General features: G+C 34.1%; 1 protein-coding gene across 1 annotated transcript; it reads right to left on the bottom strand.

The window, feature by feature from the left end:
• Positions 1-14,761: 14,761 nt before the first annotated feature.
• CXCL8 (C-X-C motif chemokine ligand 8) lies at positions 14,762-18,027 on the bottom strand. The gene is made up of 4 exons (XM_055296223.2): positions 17,808-18,027; positions 16,851-16,986; positions 16,496-16,579; positions 14,762-16,082 (listed from the first exon to the last, which is right to left on the bottom strand). Exons 1-4 carry the CDS (start codon positions 17,869-17,871, stop codon positions 16,061-16,063), a joined length of 306 nt encoding a protein of 101 aa, XP_055152198.1. The 5' UTR covers positions 17,872-18,027; the 3' UTR covers positions 14,762-16,060.
• Positions 18,028-21,824: the final 3,797 nt, after the last annotated feature.

Below are 21,824 nucleotides of genomic sequence, written 5' to 3' on the forward strand. Positions count from 1 at the left end.
GCAAATGCAAATTCTGCATTTTGGCCAGAAACAGCCAAGAAAAGGAAGGAAGGAAGGGGAAGGAAGGAAGGAAGGAAGGAAGGAAGGAAGGAAGGAAGGAAGGAATTTTAAAAAATTTTTTAAAACTGGGGACGTGTAGGTGTTTCTCATGGTAGTACAACTTAGTTTCAAGACCCAGGGCTATAAGATATGCAATCAGTCAAATTATTATAGACTAAGCTCTGCACTGGTCTCAACAGGTTTTTCCAAACAATTACCTTTATTACTGGAGTAGACGCAGACTACGTGCTTGGAGAGAATTTTCACAACCATGTAGGAAGAACTATGTTATCAGTCTAACACATGTCACTCTTCCCAAGTGAGACACAAATGATTTGTAACTTTTTGAGTTCCAACTCTGTATTTTCATGATTCAATGCTTGGCAAAATCCCAAAAAGATGCATTTGCTTGAAGTTTCCAGCACAAAGATAAATAGATGTTTGTTGATGAATTCCTATGAAATTGATTTGAATTATTCCGGCAAGATTCTGTGGTGTAATAGAGAGGGGGCTGATTTTGGAACCAGACTTGGTGACAAAGGCATTACTACCTTTTAGAAAAGTAAATACTTACATGTACGAAAATAAGAAAAATGTATATGTAAAGCATCTTTGCCACTAACTCTTTTCATTAATTCAGTTTTTGCATATGTTATCTGGCATTATTTACTTACTATTTTTACAGGAAAATTAAAAATAAAAAATAACTCTTGTTGCTATGAGCAGCATATATCCCCAGTGGCTGTGGCCTCCTTAGACTTTTAGAGAAATTTCCATCCTTTTAGAAGGATGAAAACTGGTCAGCAATACGGAATCTTGGGAGGATTTAAAGGTCTCATGACTGGCACCATGGAATTAGGAAATGATACATTCCAAGCTCACTCAGAATGGTAATATTTTTGAATTTTTATATAACATAAAATTTTTTTATAGCAATATTTTTAACCATACTATCCTTCTTTCTGTAACAATCCACATCCAATAATTCCTGGCAGGGGAATTTCAGGAGAGACAGGGAACTTTGCATTTCCTCAGAGGGCTTATTTAGTAATTGTGTCTTTTTCTTACAAGCTACTGGTACTTGAATCACATAACAAGCACCCATGAGCAAGGGAACAATCCCCGGATGAATCCTGGAACTCCTTGCATTTTGTTTCTCAATATTTTAATCCTCATAAAAATACATTTTCCTTAAAGTCTAGAACATAAGACAGTATAAATTCTGCAGATCATATTGGAGAAAGATCTAATACTTAACACATATGGCACCAAAATCACAGACAACAAAAAAGAAAAAAAAGGGAGTAAATTGGACTGTATCAAAATTAAATACTTTTGTGCATCAAAGAACACTATCAACAGAGTAAATTTATATAATACTTTTGTGCATCAAAGGACATTATCACAGCAACCTATGGAATAGAAGAAAATATTTTCAAATCATGCATCTGATAAGTGGTTATTATCCAGAATATATTAAAAAGTCCTACAACTTAACAGCAATAAAAACAACCAGATTTTTTTAAATGGGCAAAAGACATGGATAGATATTTCCCCAAAGAAGATATACAGATGACCAATATAAACAGTAAAGTTGCCCCAACATCATTAAACACTATGGAAATTCAAATTAAAACTACCTTGAGATAACACCTCAATATCCTTGGGATGCCTATTAGAAAACAAAGTAATAAACAAAACAAACAAATACAAATCCAGAAAATAGCAAGTGTTGGTGACAATGTGGAGGGAGAAATTGGAACTCTTGTGTATTGCTGGCGGGAATGTAAAATGATGCAGCATCTGTGGAAAAGTATGATAGTTCCTCAAAAAAAAGAATTACCATAAGAACTAGTAATTTCACTTCTAGGTGTACCCCAACATAATTGAAAGCAGGGACTCAGACATTTGGACACCAATGAACATAGCAACATTATTCACAATAGCCAAAAGGTGAAAACAACCCTAATGTTCATCGATGGATCAATAGACAACATACGGTGTGTGCATATATAGATATATATGTGTGTGTGTGTATATACACCATATATATAGCATATATGTGTGTGTGTGTGTGTATATATATGGTGTGTGTGTGTGTATATATGGTATATATATGATATATATATGGTGTGTATATATATGGTGTGTATATATATGTATATATGGGGTGTGTGTGTATATATATATATGGTATATACATATGGTATATATATGGTATATATATGTGGTATATTGTGTGTACATATATATATATATATATGTACACACACTCCATACGTTGTCTATTTATACATCAATGAACACTTGGGTTGTTTATATATATATATATATATATATATACACAGTGCAATATATACATATATACACACACAGTATATGCGTGTGTGTGTGTGTATATATATATATATATATATATATACAGTGCCATATTAGTCAGCCTTAATAAGGCAGGAAATTCAAACACAAACTACAATATGAATAAACCTTGAAGACATTATGCAAGGTGAAATATGCCAGTCACAAAAGGACAAATATTATATGATTCCACTTCATTAAGTGTCTAAAGTAGTCAAATTCTTACCTACAGAGAAATAGAATGGCAGTTGTCAGGGGCTGGGAAAGAAAGGAGTAAACAGTTATTGTCTAATGGGTACAGAGTTTCAATTTGGGAAGATAAAAAGTTTCTAGAGATGGTTGGTGGTGATAGTTGCACAACAGCGTGAATATACTTAATGCCCACTAAACTATAAATCTAAAAATCATTAAAATCATAAATGCTGTTATGTATATTTTACTATAGTATTTTTCAAAAGTTTAAAACAATAGGCAATGCAGGTGATGACAGACAGATAGAAAGACAGAGAGCTTTAAAATTATATAAAAATTTTCTAACCTGGATAAAAAAGGGTAAAAAAACATGGATAGGGTAGGTTTGAATTCAGACTTGTGCTCCCCAAGTTGGGAATCCACTTTATCTTATCCAAATTCCCTTCAATATACCTTTCCTATGTCTATTTAACATATAACCCTTCCAGAATATCCGTGAGTCAGGATGCCAAGTTTCTTGTTTTTAGGGCTAAATAGAAGACCTTGAAATTATGTTAGAAATAGACTAGAGGTCATTCCGAACAGTCAGAGGAAGACACAGTGCAAGGGGCAAGTACAGCTAACAGTCAAGGAGGGGAGCCAAGGGTCAACACCAGAAACCCAACCCCAGTTATCACATCTAAAGAATACATCGGGTCATGTAGTTAGGAAGAAACAAGAAATAGTGAGAAGCTTCGGTTGCCAAAACAGAGTGCAAGGCAAGAAAATGTTGTAAGGTTCCAGAAGCTCAGCAGGCCACTGACTAGGTTGGTGGAACCTGGTTTTGAGGGAGTCTGATTTAGTGTTTGTCGTTTCATTTTCCTGCCACTGTTAGCTCAAGAACTTGGGCAGACTCAAGCTCAGGTTTAGCCCACCTATTAAGCCAATTACAGGTGGCTGGAGGAACGTAGTAGAAATGAGGCAGTGACTAACAATTTATTCCTTTGATTTCTTTTAGTATCTGTTTTGCTGAATTTCTTTTCAATCGGGCATAATGTAAAATTGAAGAACAATTTAGCTTTTGAATCATATTTATTGAATAGCATTGTTATATTTCCCAATTCTCCATCATCCCAGATACAAGAAAGTTAAAACATGGTATATGATACATATGGTTCAACATTGATTATCCAACCCTAATTGAAGGAAAGTAGCCACAAATGGAACTACGAACTTAATTAAAAGTGGAATACCTGTGATGTCAGAGTTTACTATAGCAGATGAAACAAAATTCCTCTTAGGAGGATGGTGGTCCACACTGGCATTCAGCAGAATTTGGCTTGCCAAGTTCTGGGTTGTAAGATATTCTGAATTATTAGGAGACAAAGCAGACCATGTGTTGTCTAGTTCACCACAATCTCTACCACCTTCTGCTGATGGTCCTGAGCTGCTACATACTTTTTTCTAATATGCTTGGTTCCTGAATATGATTATATTACTATGGTGGATGGACCTTTGACATTTTTTAAAAAATAGATCCACAGATTGGACAAGTTCTCAAAGACCAGCATACTCTAGTAACAGATCTCAAGGAAGGGAAGACAAAGCTGTACCAATGTACGTGGTGATAAGTTTGGCACTGTCACTACCGAAGGCGCATGCTCCCCCCACATCACCATCATAGCCCACGTACCAGTGTTATCGTTATGGCAGAAACTTGCAAATTACTACACACTGTGATCTTTTTTTGTCTCATATGCCCACTTAAAAAAATAGACTTTTTGAAAGGCAGTTTTAGATTTACAGAAAAATTGAGAAATTATTACAGTTTTTATATATCACCACCCAGTTTCTACTGTTAGTCACATTTACATTAGTAGGGTAAATTTGTTACAACTAATGAATCAATATTGATACATTATTATTGATTAAAGTCCATACATAGATTTTCATAGTTTTACCAAATGGCTTTTTATGGTCTAGGATCAATCCAGGATGCCACATTACATTAAGTTGTCATGTCTCCTTAGGCTCCACTTAGTTGTAACAGTTTCTCAGAATTTCCTTGTATTAGATGACCTTGACAGTTTTGAGGAGCACTACTCAGGTATTTTGTAGAATACCTCCCCATTGAAATTTATCTGTACATACTACCAACATGGTTTATCATTGATGATATTGACTTTGATCACATGGTCAGGCAGTATTTTTCAGGTTTCTCTACTATAAAACTACTCTTCTTCCTTCCCTTTCCATACCTTAGTCATTGGAGTTAAGTCACTAGGCTCAGCCCATACTTCTGCAGTGCATAGTTATACTCCACCTCCTAAAGGGAGCATATCACAGAAATTATTTGGAATTATTTTGCATGGTAAATGAGACTGCAAATTTTAGTCGCTTCATAATAATTTATTTATTTATTCAATCATTTATTTAGCTCCATTTGGACTCATGAATATTTACTTTACATTTTGGGTTATAGTACTACTTCATTTTGTTCTCAAGTTGTTCCAGCTTTGGCCATCATTCTAGCTTCAGTTAGCTCCTGGTCCTCTTTGACATACCATCATCAATTTTTTAATGGGGATGGGGACACTCCCTTATTTTCTGGCACTAGAAGATGCTCATGGATCATCTTGTAGATTTCTTGCCTCAGTCCTATACTCAGCTACACTCATTTCTTCAAAAGCCCCTCATTCATTCATTTCACTGGAAAACGATTTTAGAAACCAAGATTTGGGTTCTAGTTGTGCTTGTTGCCACTGGAGTGCTATTACTTCTAAGCCCTCTCCGATAACAAAGGAAAGAAATATATGTGCGCATACTAACCCAATTATATACACATATCTATAAATATTTCTATATGTATCTATCTGTATCTATATTAAACTAACCATGAATTCATACTGATGTCTCCAACTCTAGTTCATTACTGGAATCATTTTATCTTCCCCTCCTTGCTTATCTGAAAATGCTTAGAGTAACAGTGAGAAACCCGGCTCCTACCATTAGCCATCAATTGTTCAATTAAAATGTTTAGAATACATGTATAGCAGCATCAGAATTGTGAACCCATAATACCTTTACATGCCATAGATTTTTCAGCAGTCAAATATTCAAAAGTTAAATCTTTAAAAGCTAATGTACTATGTTACATGGAAATCAAGTGCAAAAATGGCATTTATTCTATTCCCAATATATACCACATGGAGTACACCACATTTAAAATCTGAGTCATGTAGTTTTTCTCACTGTAAAGTGAGGGGTCAAAAAACCCATCACACCGTGCATGGTAAATACATGCGATTTTATGTATCAATTAAAAATATATGAATAAACACAAGGTTTTAAAAGATTTAGATAATAGGAAGGATATAGATGGAAACACACACAAACAGTTTGTATAGAATCTATGTGACATTACGTGTGAAATATATAACAAATTTTACTCAGTACATATTACTACTAACTCTTCTCTCCATTTTGAGATAAGGAAAAATGAGACGATCTTAGTTAACTAGGAGATTAGAAAGATTATTTTGGGAAGAAATTTAGTGCTAGAAAAGGGACTTAGAAGTAGAATTCATAGTCCTTTTCATAGCTGCACAGAAGCCTCTAAAACTAACCCACAACATAAGATGGATAAGATGGGTCAGGAAGATAGGAAAAGAAAGAAAATGCTGAGATTTTCCTCTCTCTTCAAAATAAAGCATTATATTTTACAAATATCCTTCACCAACTCTAAGGCTCATTTAAGATTTACAAAAAGATCTTGGAATATGATATTTTTTAATATTCAGAAATTTTTCAATGAGCTCAATAATAACAAAATATTTCTTGTTTCCTAAACAAGGAAGTTTAGGAATGAGTTTTTCACAAAACGTGACTAGCACATACTAAGGAAAATAAAACAAGTTGGGGAGGAGGATGATTCACCTACGTCATAGCAGAGCTGCTGGAGACCTACAGAGAAGTGACTAGAAATGAGTTGTCTCTTTAATAACATGTTTCAAAATGGGATTCCTGTAAGAGGCGTAGTGGATACCTTTGGAAGCATATAGAAAAAATAAATCTAGGCAGAAGTATTTACTTATAGAATATTTTCCCCACAAATGCTTCATTTAGAGGAACACTAAAAATGTAAGTGTAAAGGCAAAGTAGCATTCAGTGAATGGCAGATTAAATTAGGATCTAATTAGTGAGTCCACTCTCTAAATAGTGGACTCATACCATAACACGATTAAAATGTAAGGTAAACTATCCCCTATGAAATAGAATTGCTTGATACTTTAAGTTTATTCTCATCTGTTGCACTATAATCTTTTACAAAGTTATTGGAACATTCATCCAGATATATCTGAAACAAACTTTGGTTGGAAACTTCTGTGAATGTTTTCATATCTTTGTTTTTCAAGAGGTACCTTGTGTATCTATTTAATTTAATTTTTATGGAATGCAAAGTACACAGAAATCCCTCTTTCTCCATCCATTGTAAGAGCTGGATTCTTTGACTTAAGTAATCATTTAGAGGATTCTTGATTATCGGTTTTGAAAATCTCGTGAGATGGAATTGTTGATTTACTCTGATGCATTGGAAAAGTTTCTATTTGTTGTCTGTGTTTTCAGCAAACTCAGCTGATGGTTACCAAACTTGAGACAATTGCTATCTGGACGTCTTTTAAAGTGAGTAAGGGAGAAATGGCTGGTTTCTTAGACTTTTTGTTGTTATTGCAGAGTTAGTACATTCCTAAGCCATTTTCACTTGCTGTATTATTATCACAAGCCAAAAGCAAAATAATATTTTATCCTTCTCAAGTTTTGAAATATAAACTGAATGTAAAAATAGATGTAATAAAAAATAACTACTGATTTAACAAAATCTTGAAAATAAAATATTTTTGCTTAGGTACTTCAACTGATGAATCTATTTCTGGATGCATTTCTAGCAAAACAATGGCATTTATGAAAATTCTTGATTTTGTATGTAGTATGTACAACATATGTATTATGGTATTTTACATGTAATGCAATTTTAGGGTGAACACTTTATTATCTTTATATATCTTTTATTTTGTGTGTTTCTGTATATTTAAATTCATGCTTCTATTCAGTAAAATTAGACAAGTAATTTGAAGATCACACAAATGGATCAAAGGTATGTGATAATATATCTTTCATGTAGTTTGTTTCTAAGGCTGGGTCTATACAAATAAATACATATTTGTATACATAACTATACATATACAACTATCTATATACATCTATATACATTACTATTATCACTGAAGAAAAATAAAGCAAAAAATTTTAATTCAGCAAATTGCTTGACTTTTCTTTCTCTTTCACTCATATGCTCACATTCTCCCTCTCTTTCTCTTTTTCATTTTTCCTTTTTTTGGCTTATTTACATGATGGCACATTTTCAATTTGACCTACTTGATTGCCTTTTAGATAGAATATTTCACTGTCTTGTAGACAGTGACAATATAGACGAGAGAGTAAAGAAATCATCTGGCATATTTTAAAGGTGATAAAGATGGAATTGAGAGGTAGTGCTTAAAAGTATTCATTATTAAGATACACTGAATTGGTACAGATATTCTCACTTTGCTTTTAGGGTTAGATACTGATGATATTAATACGATGTTAAAACCTCACATAAGAGATTTTGTTTAGAGTCAGAAGTTAGTTCTTTGATTCAATCTCCAAATGGCACCAAGAAGTTTCTAAGATTAAACACTTTAGGTTGCTTTTGTGGCCTCCCACTTCCAACTGGAAACACCTTGGAGGAAGAATGGCATGTAGTATTCACAACTTAAAACGAGGCAAATTGGAATGCACTAGTTTTCCATTCTAACTCTAAGCCCTTTAGAGCAATGTATTGTTTATTGTCTTAGCTTTAGCTGTTAGCACTTGTTCTGTTTCATGCCAAACTCTAGTCATATTGAAATTCTTTCACTTCTTAAATCATGTCAAGCTCTTGCCTACAGATTACTTTTTCTCACTGTCTAGATTTCTTTCCTACACATCCTTCTTCCCTTTGTGTGGCTAACTCCTACTCATGCTTCAGACTCCAAATGTTCTCATGGAAGTCTAGGCTAGTTAGATTAGATAACCCCTGCTTGCCTGCTTCCAAATGTTAACCAAAGACCATGAGATCTGTAGAGGGAAAGGAGTAGAGCTTTATTTTTTATTTTATTTTTTTAAATCTATAGATTGGGGAGGCATGCTCTTTAGTACAAGTGAAAGTGTGCTTTCTGGATAACAAGGAGAAGGTTCAAGATTTTATGAAATGGGAAAATGTTACATATTGCTCTTTGAGAAATTTCATTAGCTAGTAAGATTTTAAGGTTCTAGCAAACTCTGATAGGTAAGTGACAGCAGTGGGCAAAACTAGTCAGAGAGTTTCAGCAGGTTTCAGCAGTTGTTAGATCAAACTGGTTTCAGGTTATAGCAGGCAGCTTTAGCTGCCCAGCTTGCAGAGAATTACATCTTTTGAGCAATGTTTTGTGCTGAGTGCTTTCCCCCCACCCTGCCCCCTCCCCGGCCTCCCGACTCTGTTTTAAAAATGATCCAATTCATATGATCAACTTTCACGAAAAGAACTTTGGTACATCTCCTAGCAATATTTTATTAAACTTACTTATTTCTATCTGTTTTATTTACTTATCAATGAGATACACAAGACGAGAAACTAAAAAATGGGAGTGGGACAAGGGATCTTGAATTTGAAGAGGAGAATAAGGAAATGAAGTTTAGGCAGAACTCTGAAGAAAAAGAAGCCTCACAGCATAGCGAGAGAAGAAATATAGGCAGGAAAAAATCCTCTTCTAAAGAGAAACAATGAAGTTGTTTCTAAACAGTGAGTACCAGGTAGAATTTTCAGTTGGTTCTTGCTGGTGCGTCACTTTTAAATCTTGCATTGATTCTATTATGCTGAATACCTATGTGTTAATATGCACTGGGAGTTATAAAAGAGACCAGAGAGATAATAGCAACTATAGGTACCCAGAGCAATTGTAAGAAGCTAAATGACATAGGAAAAGCAGGTTGCAATGTGAACTAACTAGTGAGGAAATAAGAGAAGACTTTCTTCCTCACTCTAAATGTCCTATAGCATATTTTCTAAATATGAAAGAAAGAGGGAAACCTTTGTGACTTCAGATCATCTGGAATATGCAAACCTGATTAATGAAAGTATCCCAGCCTATGTCTTCCTTGCAGTCTTTAGATGTCTTACTAATACCAATGTTTTCACATAGATTGATTGGCTTTGAATCAATTCAATAAGCCACCAGGTCTAACTCTTTCCATCAAGGCTAACAGCTATAATCTTCTCTAAAGGCTACTGGGAATGAGACCCCAATGCTTTAATAAGAGTGTGTCTCAACTTGTTCTTCTTCAAAGATGTCTCAGATATTCTTGAACCTTTCACTTCAAGACAAATTTTAAAATCGTCTTGACAAGTTACATACATAGATTTTGGAAATTATATTAGAACTGCATTGGATCTGTAAATTAATTGGGAAATAAGTGACATCTGTTTTACAAGATTTATTTCCAATTCATGCAACATGTTATATTTACCTTATTTTTAAGTTTCTTTTGATGACTTTTTGTAATTTTAGGTTCCAGGGGACGTGGGCAGGTTTGTTACATAGGTGAACTCCTGTCATGGGGGTTTGTTATACAGATTATTTCATCACCCAGGTATTAAGCCCAGTACCTAATAATTACCTTTTCTGCTCCTCTCCCTCCTCCCACCCTCCACCCTCAAGTAGACCCCATATCTGTTGTTCCCTTCGTGTTCATGAGTTCTCATAATTCAGCTTCCACGTATAAGTAAGAACCTGCAGTGTTTGGTTTCCTGTTTCTTCGTTAGTTTGCTGAGGATAATAGCCTCCAGCTCCATCCACATTCCTGCAAAAGACATAATCTTGTTCTATTTTATGGGTGCATAGTATTTTGTGGTGTACATGTACCATATTTTCTTTATCCAGTCTATCTTTGATGGGCATTTAGGTTGATTCCATGTCTTTGCTCTTGTGAATAGTGCTGCAATGAATATATACATGCATGTGTCTTTATGGTGGAATGATTTATATATTACTCTGGGTATATATGCAGTAATGAGATTTCTGGGTCAAATGGTAGTTCTGCTTTTATCTCTTCAAGGAATCGCCATACTGCTTTTCACAGTGATTGAACTAATGTACAGTCCCACCAACAGTATATAAGCATCATTTTTTCTCCACAATGTCATCAGCATCTGTTTTTTGATTTTTTAATAATAGCCATTCTGACTGATGTGAGATGGTATCTCATTTTGTTTGTGATTTGCGTTTCTCTAATGATCAGTGATGTTGATCTTCTTATTGTATGGCTTCTTGGCCACAAGTATGTCTTCTTTTGTAAAGAATCTGTTCATGTCCTTTGCCCATTTTTTAATGTTTTTTTCTCATAAATTTGTTTAAATTCCTTATAAATACTGGATACTAGACCTTTGTCAGATGCAAATATTTTCTCTCATCTTGTAGGTTATCTGTCTACTCTGTTGATAATTTCTCTTGCTGCAAAGAAGCTCTTAAGTTTAATTAGATATCATTTGTCAACATTTGCTTTCGTTGAGACTGCTTTTGTTATCTTTGTCATGAAATCTTTGCCCACTCCTATGTCCAGGATGGTATTGCCTAAGTTGTCTTCTAGGGTTTTTATAGGATGATCTCCAATCTTGGTGGTTTAATAAAGTATAATAATATTCTTCACACATTTCTTACACAGCTTTGTTAGATTTATTTCCTGTTGATTTAAATGATGATGCTAGTTTATATAGTATGCTTTAAGCTGCCTTTTCTAATTGTTCCTGGTGTACAGAGAAGCAATTTGTTTTTATAAATTGTTTTCATACCCAGCAAAATTTTTTAAAGTTAATCAATTATCTTTATATAGTCTTTTGAGTTCTACCTTTTATTTTTTTCTTTCCCAATTGTTACTTTTTAATATCTTTGTTCCTATCTTCCTGCATTGCCCAGTACTTTCAATAAAAAATTGAATGGAAGTGGTGATAATGGAAACTGTTTTGCTTCAATTGTATATATTACTATTTTTAAATTAACTCTTAAATCTTGAGTATGCTGTGATTTTTGTTTGTTTTATTGTAACTTTTATAGGTTTAAAGTAGTTACCTCTCATTCCTAGAGGTTTTTTTTTTCTTTAAAATGATTGGATGTTAAGTCATATCCCAGGTTATTTCTGAATCCATTGAGATGATCAAGTTTTTTCTCGTTTACTACCTTAATATCATTTGTCAATGTTTGTGAATTTCATTAACTGATCTTCAGTTATTTAAGTTGTATTCAGTTATTCAAGTTGCATTTCTTTGTTATGATGTATTAAAATCTTTAAATGTTGTTTTTGTCTTAATACTGTGTTCTTTAAAAATTTTTGTAATGTGTTTTTATGAATGAGTTCTGATAAAATTGTGTGGCTTATTTTTTTCTTAGTAGAAATATTTTAAAATATTGATTAATATGTCCTTTATTGTTATTGAATTCTATAGATTTTTTTAAATTCTTGAGTTAGATTTGGAAATACGATATTGTAGAAATATGTCCATTAATCTCTTTTCAAATTTGGTGCCGTTAATCATAGTTTGTTTTATTTTCAATTCAATTTTATCAATTTTATTAATCTTTCAAAACAACCAACTTGTGTAAATCCTCTGTTGATTTATTAATGGTTTGCTCATTTCTTTATTACTTTTCTATTTTTATTATTTTACTATCCTTATTCATTTTTTCTAATATAATTATTACAGTTGTAAGTATAAAATACTTACTAGTAATATTAAATTGATTTCATTAAACATTTTATGTTTTCTATTGCTGCTAAAGAAAGTTACCATAAACTTTGTGGCATAAAACACTACCAATTTATTATTATAAATCTTAGGATTCTGAAGGTCAAAAGTATAGATATGTTATGTTCTTTCTGGAGCCTCTAGGAGAGAATCCATTTCCTTGCCTTTCCAGCTTCTAAAGGCACCTGTATTCCTTGACGCCTGGGCTTTTCCCGGTAACACTTCTTTTCTTCCATGATCGCATCTCTTTCTCTGTATCTGACCATCTTGCCTTGCTTTTATGAAGAACCTTATGATGATATCAATTACATCAGGCCCACACAGATACTCCTGGATAATTTCCAATCTTGAAATCTTTAACATAATCACACCTGCAAAATCTCTGGCTGTGTAAGGTAACATATTCAAAGATTTCACGGGTTAGAGCATGAACATCTCTTGGAATGCCATTACTCTATCGATTGCACACATGTTTCGATATGCAATATTTATATAATTGTGTTCTAAAAATTTTTGAATTTTCATTCTGATTTTCTTTACACAGACAATTTATTTAGAAGTGTTTATTGTTTTCCAAACATGTGGGCTTTTTAGTGCTTATATTTTTGTGGTTGAATTATAAATTAATTGAAAAATATTCGGATGATGTGCTCTATATAACATCAATTCTTTGAAATTTGTTGAGACTTGTTTTATGCCTCAGAATGTGATAAATTTCATAAATATTATATGGGCAGGGTCTGCTTCATGGGTGTGTGACTTGTATACTTGTACAGGGCTCATGTTCAGAAGGGTCCCATGCATGTGTTATTGATTTGCTATCACAGCTGTTACTATTACATTTTTAGTAATTTTTGAACACAAGTTCCTACATTTTTATTTTGCATTACACTCTTCAAATTATGAAGCCGGTGCTGTCAATGGGGACTTACACAACAATGTATGTCCTAAAGTTGTTATCCACCATGTCTTACACGTATCTCTTAGGTCAGGCTTGATAATGTGCTGTTAAAATTTGCTAAGCCCATGTTGCTTTCTGTCTGCTTGGACAATCAATTACTAAGAGTTTATTGTAAGTCTCCTATTGCGATGGTCTATTTATGTGTTGCCTGTTCCTTCTAGTTATAAGAATGTATACATTATATATTTTTGATATTCTTTTATTAAGTGCACAGAAGTTTATAATTGACAAATATTCTGACAAACTGAACATATGCCAGCAAAAATACCTCTCAAGAATAAACTTGGAATTAAGCTTCCTTTGGACAACCAATGAGAAAATTTGTCTTCAGCAGATCATCACTAAACTAAATTCTAAGGATGTCTTTGTGGCAGAAAGAAACTGGTATAAAAGGCCTGAGACATAATATGAGAAAGAATGGAAAACAAATGAATTGATAAATATTCGGGTAAATCTACATACCTACATACAAGCAGACTTGTGGAGCTCTTAAAAAGAAGTGAACTTAAAATACCCAGCAACAATAGCATATGAGCTAGAAGGTGGATAAATGTAAAATTTCTAAAATCCCTGTTTTTTGATTAGGAATATAAAAGTAAATGTTGATACATTGGATTTTTTGAAACATCGATTGTTATTTTGCATCATTTCCAGAAAGATTTTTGCCACTGTCATTTCAAATGTTGTCTCTGACCCTTTCCTCCCTCTTCTGCTTGTGACAATCCAATTAGACATCTATAAGAGCTTACACCTGTATCCTCTATGACTTTCGACTTCTTTTTCCAAATTTCTACCTCTTTATCTCTCTTATAAGAATTCCAGATAAAGTTCTTTGGTTCTATTTTCCAGTTTTCTAATTTTGTTTTCAACTGTGTCTAATTTGTTATAAAATTTATCCACTAAAATTTTTTAGTTAAATAATTATGTTTTTACTTCTCAGAGTATTGTTTGATTTGTTTGCAAATATGCTTAGGCTTTAACCATATTTTAAACTTCTTTGCCTCACACATATCAGTTTTACTTCTCAGTTACTGATAAGCAACTTATAATATGTACTCTCTTTCCTCTTTAAATGTCCAGCTATGCTAAAGCATACAGACATACAAACTGGTTAATCGAAATCTGAAGACAGGCTTATTAGCAAAATCATATACAGTGGGGAGTTGAAAACATTTCCAACATTCTGTGGAGGACACTACTGTTTGTAACCCATTTCTGGAAAGGAGTTCTGTTTTCTAAAAATAAAAGTTTTTAATTTTCCATAAACAAAATGCTAAGGGGAAGCATTTATGTTTTCTAAATCAAAGTAGAATTTTAAATATAAACAAAGAAAATCCCAATAAGCTAAAACTTAAAAAAAGACAAACACTTGATTACTTTGACAACAAATTATATTTTAGATGTTTCATATTTACTTTTACATTTCCATACAATCAGAAACAGTTCCATACAAACAGAAAAAAATTGGGGGAACACATAAAAACATCTTAAAGTTAAAAATATAAAGCCTTGTATTAAAAAATGCAATCATTTAAATAATATAAGAATCTATTTGTACATAGTAAACAAGTTTCAGCCAGCAAGAAATTACTAATATTGACTGTGCAGTTTTGGCTGTTTTAATAGTTCTAACTCATTATTCCGTAATTCAACAAAGCACTGCCAACACAGCTGGCAATGACAAGACCGGGAGTATCAAACTAGGATTGTTAGTTCAATTAAAATTTCAGATAAACAATAATGTACTTATACTAAAAAATTATTTGTTGTTTATCTGAAATGAAAATTTAAGTGGGTGTCCAATTGTTTGTTTGTTTAATCTAAAAACCCTGATGGAAATTTATCTGATAAAACATCATTTAATATCTAAAATAAAATAAATTTACTATAACATCTTTATAACTATTCAATCAATGATTCTTCATCTTCTATTTTTCCAAATTCTTGCACAAATATTTGATGCTTAAATAAATACATAAATAATAAATAGGTAAATAAGTTACACTTGAAAATAATTTATATTATGATGAAAAATCTTAAAGTACTTCCACATGTCCTCACAACATCACTGTGTGGTAAGATGGTGGCTAATACTTTTTCCACTTAGAAATAAAGGAGAAAACAAGGCACAGTGGAACAAGGACTTGTGGATCCTGGCTAGCAGACTAGGGTTGCCAGATTTAACAGAAAAAAATCCAGGATTTCCAGCTAAATTTGACTTTATGGCAAAATTTATTGTCCCATCATTTTTATGTGATGCTTCAAATATCACATTCTAGCAAACCCAATCAATTTAGTTTAGATATTAAAGCAAACCCAATCAATTTAGTTCAGAAATTAAAGTTCAGATGTTCTCTTGGCCCTTGGCCTCGATTTTGCTATTTGTATATTCTCCCATGCAATACTAGAAAAATCCTTATATTTAAAAATTATTTGTTGTTTTTTGTAGATTCAAATAAATAATATTTTACATATAAGTATGTTCTGGATATTGCATGGTACAATGAAAAACTATTCATTGTTTACTGAAATTCAAATTTAACCAGGAATCTTGTATTTTATCTGGCAACCCTACAACAGGCCCACACAATACATGAAGTGTTGAAGTAGATTTGCTTGAAGTTTCACTGGCATCTTCACTGATTCTTGGATACCATAGAGGATGATTTTTTTTATGAATTTTGATTCTCAGCCCTAAAATAAAATTAAAAATATAAAGATGAACTATGTTTCATAAGAAGGAAAGTAGGGTTCTTGAAAACTCAATATAGTCTTTGACATTCATGTGTTAGAAATGCTGTATATTCTCAACTATAAATAGGGAGACCAAAGAAGTTATCATCTAAAACAGGACACTACTGGCAGTGACAAGGAACTTTACTAAGAGTATAGGACACAAGCTTAAACTCAGAATTTCCTGGGCAAACTATGTATGGTCTTTCTGGTCATGAGTACAACAAACTCACTGTTGATGATATTTGTTTTTTTAACCAAAAAGGCAGATACCTAATGACAATTTTTAGCAGCAGAAAGAAACTTATAGGCTGACTTTGGGTTATAAGTCTCAGGATAAATGAAGAATTTAAGTTAAAAAATATATAACTTACCTCTTCAAAAACCTCTCCACAACCCTCTGCACCCAGTTTTCCTTGGGGTCCAGACAGAGCTCTCTTCCATCGGAAAGCTTTACACTGAAATAAGAGAGAAATGGTTCAGATTAATATTTAGTTTTTCCATTCAGATCATGATTCCTTAAGTGAGGCATAAAGTCTAAGTCCAAAATAACATTTATAGTAGTTGTGGAAGCTACCATATTTAAATGTCATGTAGACAAATATTTTTATTTTGTTTTGTTTCATTTACTACTGTGATCCTAACACCTGGAACTTTCCTAAATATTTCCACTTTCCTTAATTTTAAGTTTGCTAAAACAAAATATCTAATCTTTTTTAAAGTACTTACATAATTTCCGTATTGGCGCAGTGTGGTCCAGCCTCAATCACTCTCAGTTCTCTGATAAATTTGGGGTGGAAAGGTTTGGAGTACGTCTTTATGCACTGACATCTAAGTTCTTTAGCACTCCTTGGCAAAACTGCACCTGTTGGGGGAAAAAGTGATTAAGGATTGATTTTATCAACAGGCACAGCTCTGCCAGCTACTTCCTTTCTAATTCCAATATGATTATTTGGAGACTGTGGAAGGCATCATATTTCTAGTAAACTCATTACTGAATATTCTCCTAGCCCTTGACCTCAATTAGTTCTTTGTTTTAAAAAACAGTCATAACTGACAACATTGAATGACTTTCTATATAAAGAGTTAGAGTTCTTTTTGTACAATATCAACATTTCATGGTATTTTTATCTGGTCAATATTGGTTAATATTGCATAATTGTGATACCACAGTGTTATTTATAGTAGGCAAGCTAAGACTCTCCAACATAGAAATTGCCTTCAGAAAGAATTAACAGAAATATATAAATAAGTTGTACATGCCTGGTCTATAATCAGGGTATCTTTAAACCAGACAGGAATTAATGACAAGTCTGAGCTTTTCAATGAAATACTACGAGTAGAATTGTCTGAGTTACCTTGCTCAACTCAATATTAACACATAATATAGGTAACCATGGTTCTCAATAGGACATACTGTAAATTACTTAATTATGTTAAATATATGCATGCTACATGGTATAAATTATAAAAGCAGAATGTCTATATTGATCAAACTTTATACTTTCCTAAGTGTTATATATGGTTTTTTTTTAAATCTTCAATTTAACATTAATTGACTGCTAAGATTATATTCTGTTTCTGAATAAAAAGGATGTTCCTTATCAAAACATCAAGAATAGCTTTGCTATCTGAGGATCACATTTAGACATAGGAAAACTCTGTAGGTCAAAAAGATGTGCTTACCTTCACACAGAGCTGCAGAAATCAGGAAGGCTGCCAAGAGAGCCACGGCCAGCTTGGAAGTCATGTTTACACACAGTGAGATGGTTCCTTCCGGTGGTTTCTTCCTGGCTCTTGTCCTAGAAGCTTGTGTGCTCTGCTGTCTCTGAAAGTTTGTGCCTTATGGAGTGCTCCGGTGGCTTCTTATATCATTGCCCCACTAGAGAATTTATGCACCCTCATCTTTTTATTATGTCAGAGGAAATTCCACAATTTGCAACTGATGGCCCATCCCCTCAGGGCAGACCTGAGTCATCACACTTCCTATTTGTTCCTTATCAAATACGCAGTATGATGAAAGTTTTCTTTGATCTTTAAAATAATTAATTTTAATATACATCTTTTAAAATACTGAAGCTCCACAATTTGGTGAATTATCAATTGTATCCTTTTTTATTTCTAGATAACTTTATCATAGTACCATGTGACAGATACAGTACTAGAGTGGCAGGTGTTAGAACAAGATCATGGATGATTTTCTTTTAATGGCATAATTATTTTTTTTCAGATAATTACAGATGCTATCATAATGGTGAAGATAAGCCAGCCAATCATTTTATTGGGGAGATAATTTATAATAAATCTTTTTCTAAGAATTTTAGAGAGTTTCTAGGAACTGTTACTGCTCTTAGGGGGCATACTACAACTTTTCAAAAGATTTCGTTTTCTAATGCATGTTAACAGAGTGAAGGGGCACACGTGCTTCACATAGAAATCAGTTCCACAAACATTTATGGAGTAACTTTCTGAGTAATGTGGGGGATCTAGAAATAGATAAGACTAAGTACTTGTTCTTAAAGAATTTGGTCTATCAGAAGAAGAAAGCAATGTAAGGACTGACTATATAGCAGAATAGACAAGTGGTACTAAGACATTAATTCCAGTGGGGGCATAAGAGCAGAATCTTCCAAAGGCAGTTGGAGCAGGGCATTGAGGAATAGGAGGGCTTCAAAAGAGGAAGATGAAAGAGAACAGCACATTCCAGGTAGGAACACTATTCAAGGCCACTCAAGTTGTAAAGTTAAGGTATGTTTATGCTCCAGGAAGTGGTGCACTGGAGCTGCTTGGTTGGGGTGGGAGGTAGGTGTTATCTAATGGAAAGTTGTATGCTTAGTGGAAAGAGCAACTGGGTTCAAACTCTGGTTCAGCCACCCTTGCTTCATGCTCTTTATCCAAGGACACCAAGACCGACCTCTGAGGACCCATGATCACTAGCAAAAGGGATGGAGTGAGAAATTTCAACGAATGATAAAAAGGTGGCTTTATGTCCTAGTGTCCTGAAGAAAAGAATCCAAGACCTTTTTGAAAGGTCTTGGATTCCGTAGATAAAGAGCACCAAGGAAGGGTTCTTATGATAGTAAAAGTCTGTTCCCTTCTGGGCAAGTGCACGATTTATAAATAATTCACCTTGGTATAACAGTTCTTCATTTTCAGAAAGTATGACAGAGCGTGAATTTGCCCACACTGTGAACACACTGTGGAGGGGGAATGCCATTTCCAAATGCTTTCCAAAAAGGTTTGTCTGTCTCTGCACAATCATGTTTCTTTTTGTTATCTTTCTCCAATCAACCTAAGGCTTAAGGATAAAGTAGTGCCTGGGTTACACTGAATTCTATAGCAAAGTAAATGTTTATTGTATATAATGTAGCTCCTATAGTTTTCAACTCTAGTATTTAAGAAACTTCATTATTCATTTAATATGTGTTGTTTATCTGCTAATGTCACTTATTGTAGGAGATGTGAATGCTATGGAAATAGATATAGTACCTGACTTAAGGGAGTTTGTGGTCTAGTGCAGAATATGGACAATTAGTTACACAAGTAAGTAAAATACAGTGATGAGTGTTAAAATACAGGTAATTACAGGAAGTTCTGGAATCAAACAAACATGATCTTTGAGGCAGTTTTGATGAATGAAGGTTTTCTGAGGAAACAACTTCAAAAGTGTTACCTATATTGTTAATGAGGAGAAGAAAGACCAATGGGACTGCTTTGCTAGTACAGGACAGGAAGTACAGGACAATGAAATGTAGGCGAACATGGCCATTTGGGTTCCTCAAACTATTTAGCATACGGAACACAGTGCATGGAGTGACAAGAAGAGAAAGCTTGAGCCGGGTATGTAAAAAAGACCTGTATCTTAAAGAAAACTCCAAGTTTCTTTGCTTCAGTGATGTTGGCATGTTTAGCAAAGACACATTCTCATATGAACACAACCTGGCGTGACTGATTCAGTTCACTATCATTAAGACTCACTCATACAGCATCACTAAGACATTCAGAGTTCTGAGGATGTGCAAAGATTTCTTTGCTTTTCCCTAGGGGTTGCCTTTGTATTTGTGGTGAGCCCCACTTACATAGACACCTCGTTTTCCTCCTTATTTTCATGTCAGTATATCTCCCTCTAATTCTCTTCTCATGGGCCCAACTTTATCCTGATATCATCCTTAAAGGTTGAGCTAATGAGTTCTACTTAACCTTGATGCTCACATTTTTTTTAAGAATGAAGCCTTTCCAAGGCAAAAAGACCTCTTTTGCAAATGTTGTTCATCTCTCACAATGTAACCTTCAGTGCATTATGTCCTAGGACCCTCTCCATCAGAAGTGGGGATGGACAAAGATGAAGTGATTACAGGAGCATTGATTCTATCTTGTCTCACTTCTGTAAAGATAACCATTTGAGTCCTTGCATAATGAGTAGAAGAACTAAATGGGCTTAGGTGAGAAAAAAAAGCAGGACTAAGTATCCTTTTTAAGGATATTCTGCTTTAAAATAGAGTAAAGTAGGGTACAAAGTTTAACTAAAGTGCCACGCTACACATAAATACAAATGTTTTGTCATCCTCTGGAAATGAATGCAGAGTGAGTTCATGAGACTTAACTGTTTATTTACGTCCCATTTGGCTCCTGAGCCATAAGAATCATTTGATGAGCAGAGAATAGCACCTAGATATCCTCATTAGACGTTGACGAAGTCTATCACCCAAGAAAGGGAAGAGTTCAAGAAAGAACAAAGACGGCCGGGCATGGTGGTTCACACCTGTAATCCCAGCACTTTGGGAGGCTGAGGCGAGCGGATCACGAGTTCAGGAGATCGAGACCATCTTGGCTAGCACGGTGAAACCCTGTCTCTACTGAAAATACAAAAAATTAGCAGAGCACGGTGGCGGGCGCCTGTAGTCCCAGCTACTCTGGAGGCTGAGGCAGGAGAATGGCGTGAACCCAGGAGGCGGAGCTTGCAGTGAGCCGAGATAGCGCCACCGCAGTCCAGCCTGGGTGAAAGAGTGAGACTCCGTCTCAAAAAAGAAAGAACAAAGACAAAGATGGCCTCTACTTTTCCCATACTAGTGTATAACTCTTCCATCAAACTCCATGAAACTGGGTGTTTGTTGGCTATGCAAAATCATCTAAATCCCCTCCCATCCACGCCATAGGAATTTTAGAATTAGGACTTTTTTGTAAGCCTGAACAAATTTGTATTCATATAACAAAGCAAAATGTGGTGGGCAAAATGTGGTATGAGCTTTGAAGTGAAATGAACTTGAGTTTAAATCTTGTTCCGTGGTTTAATAATCAGGAGATCTTGGGCAAGCTGATTCTATGCCCATTGTTCAACTCCTGCTGCTAAAATCTGAGATCCCTTCAGAGCTGCCTTTCTCAGTCTCAGGAGCAGTCTCAGCTCTCACCTGGGTTTTTTTTTTCCCCTTTGAGGAAATTAGTCCCAGCTCAGCAATCCTCTAGGTTAAAAGAATCATAAACAGAATGCTTAACATATATTAGTGAGTTTGACTTACGATGTTGTTAATGCTAAGAGTCATAAACGTTAACATACTGACCACTAAAATTTTAGTCAATAAAAGTCAGAGTTAGTGGAAAGATTTAAAACATGTACTTTGTTTATGTGATAACTTGATCTTCTCTAGTACCTCAAGACTATTTCAGTTCCATCTCCAAATTCAAATGTCTCCAGTTAACAGTTTA

Source organism: Symphalangus syndactylus, chromosome 10 (assembly GCF_028878055.3).
Source record: "Symphalangus syndactylus isolate Jambi chromosome 10, NHGRI_mSymSyn1-v2.1_pri, whole genome shotgun sequence".
Taxonomy (NCBI): domain Eukaryota; kingdom Metazoa; phylum Chordata; class Mammalia; order Primates; family Hylobatidae; genus Symphalangus; species Symphalangus syndactylus.

Excerpts from the sequence above, each read along its gene's own strand:
- CXCL8 (XM_055296223.2), bottom strand. The coding sequence starts at position 17,871 with ATGACTTCCAAGCTGGCCGTGGCTCTCTTGGCAGCCTTCCTGATTTCT. Across the intron at positions 16,987-17,807 it reads TTCTGCAGCTCTGTGTGAAG|GTGCAGTTTTGCCAAGGAGT; the intron begins GTAAGCACATCT and ends TTCCCCCAACAG. Across the intron at positions 16,580-16,850 it reads TGCGCCAATACGGAAATTAT|TGTAAAGCTTTCCGATGGAA; the intron begins GTAAGTACTTTA and ends CTCTTATTTCAG.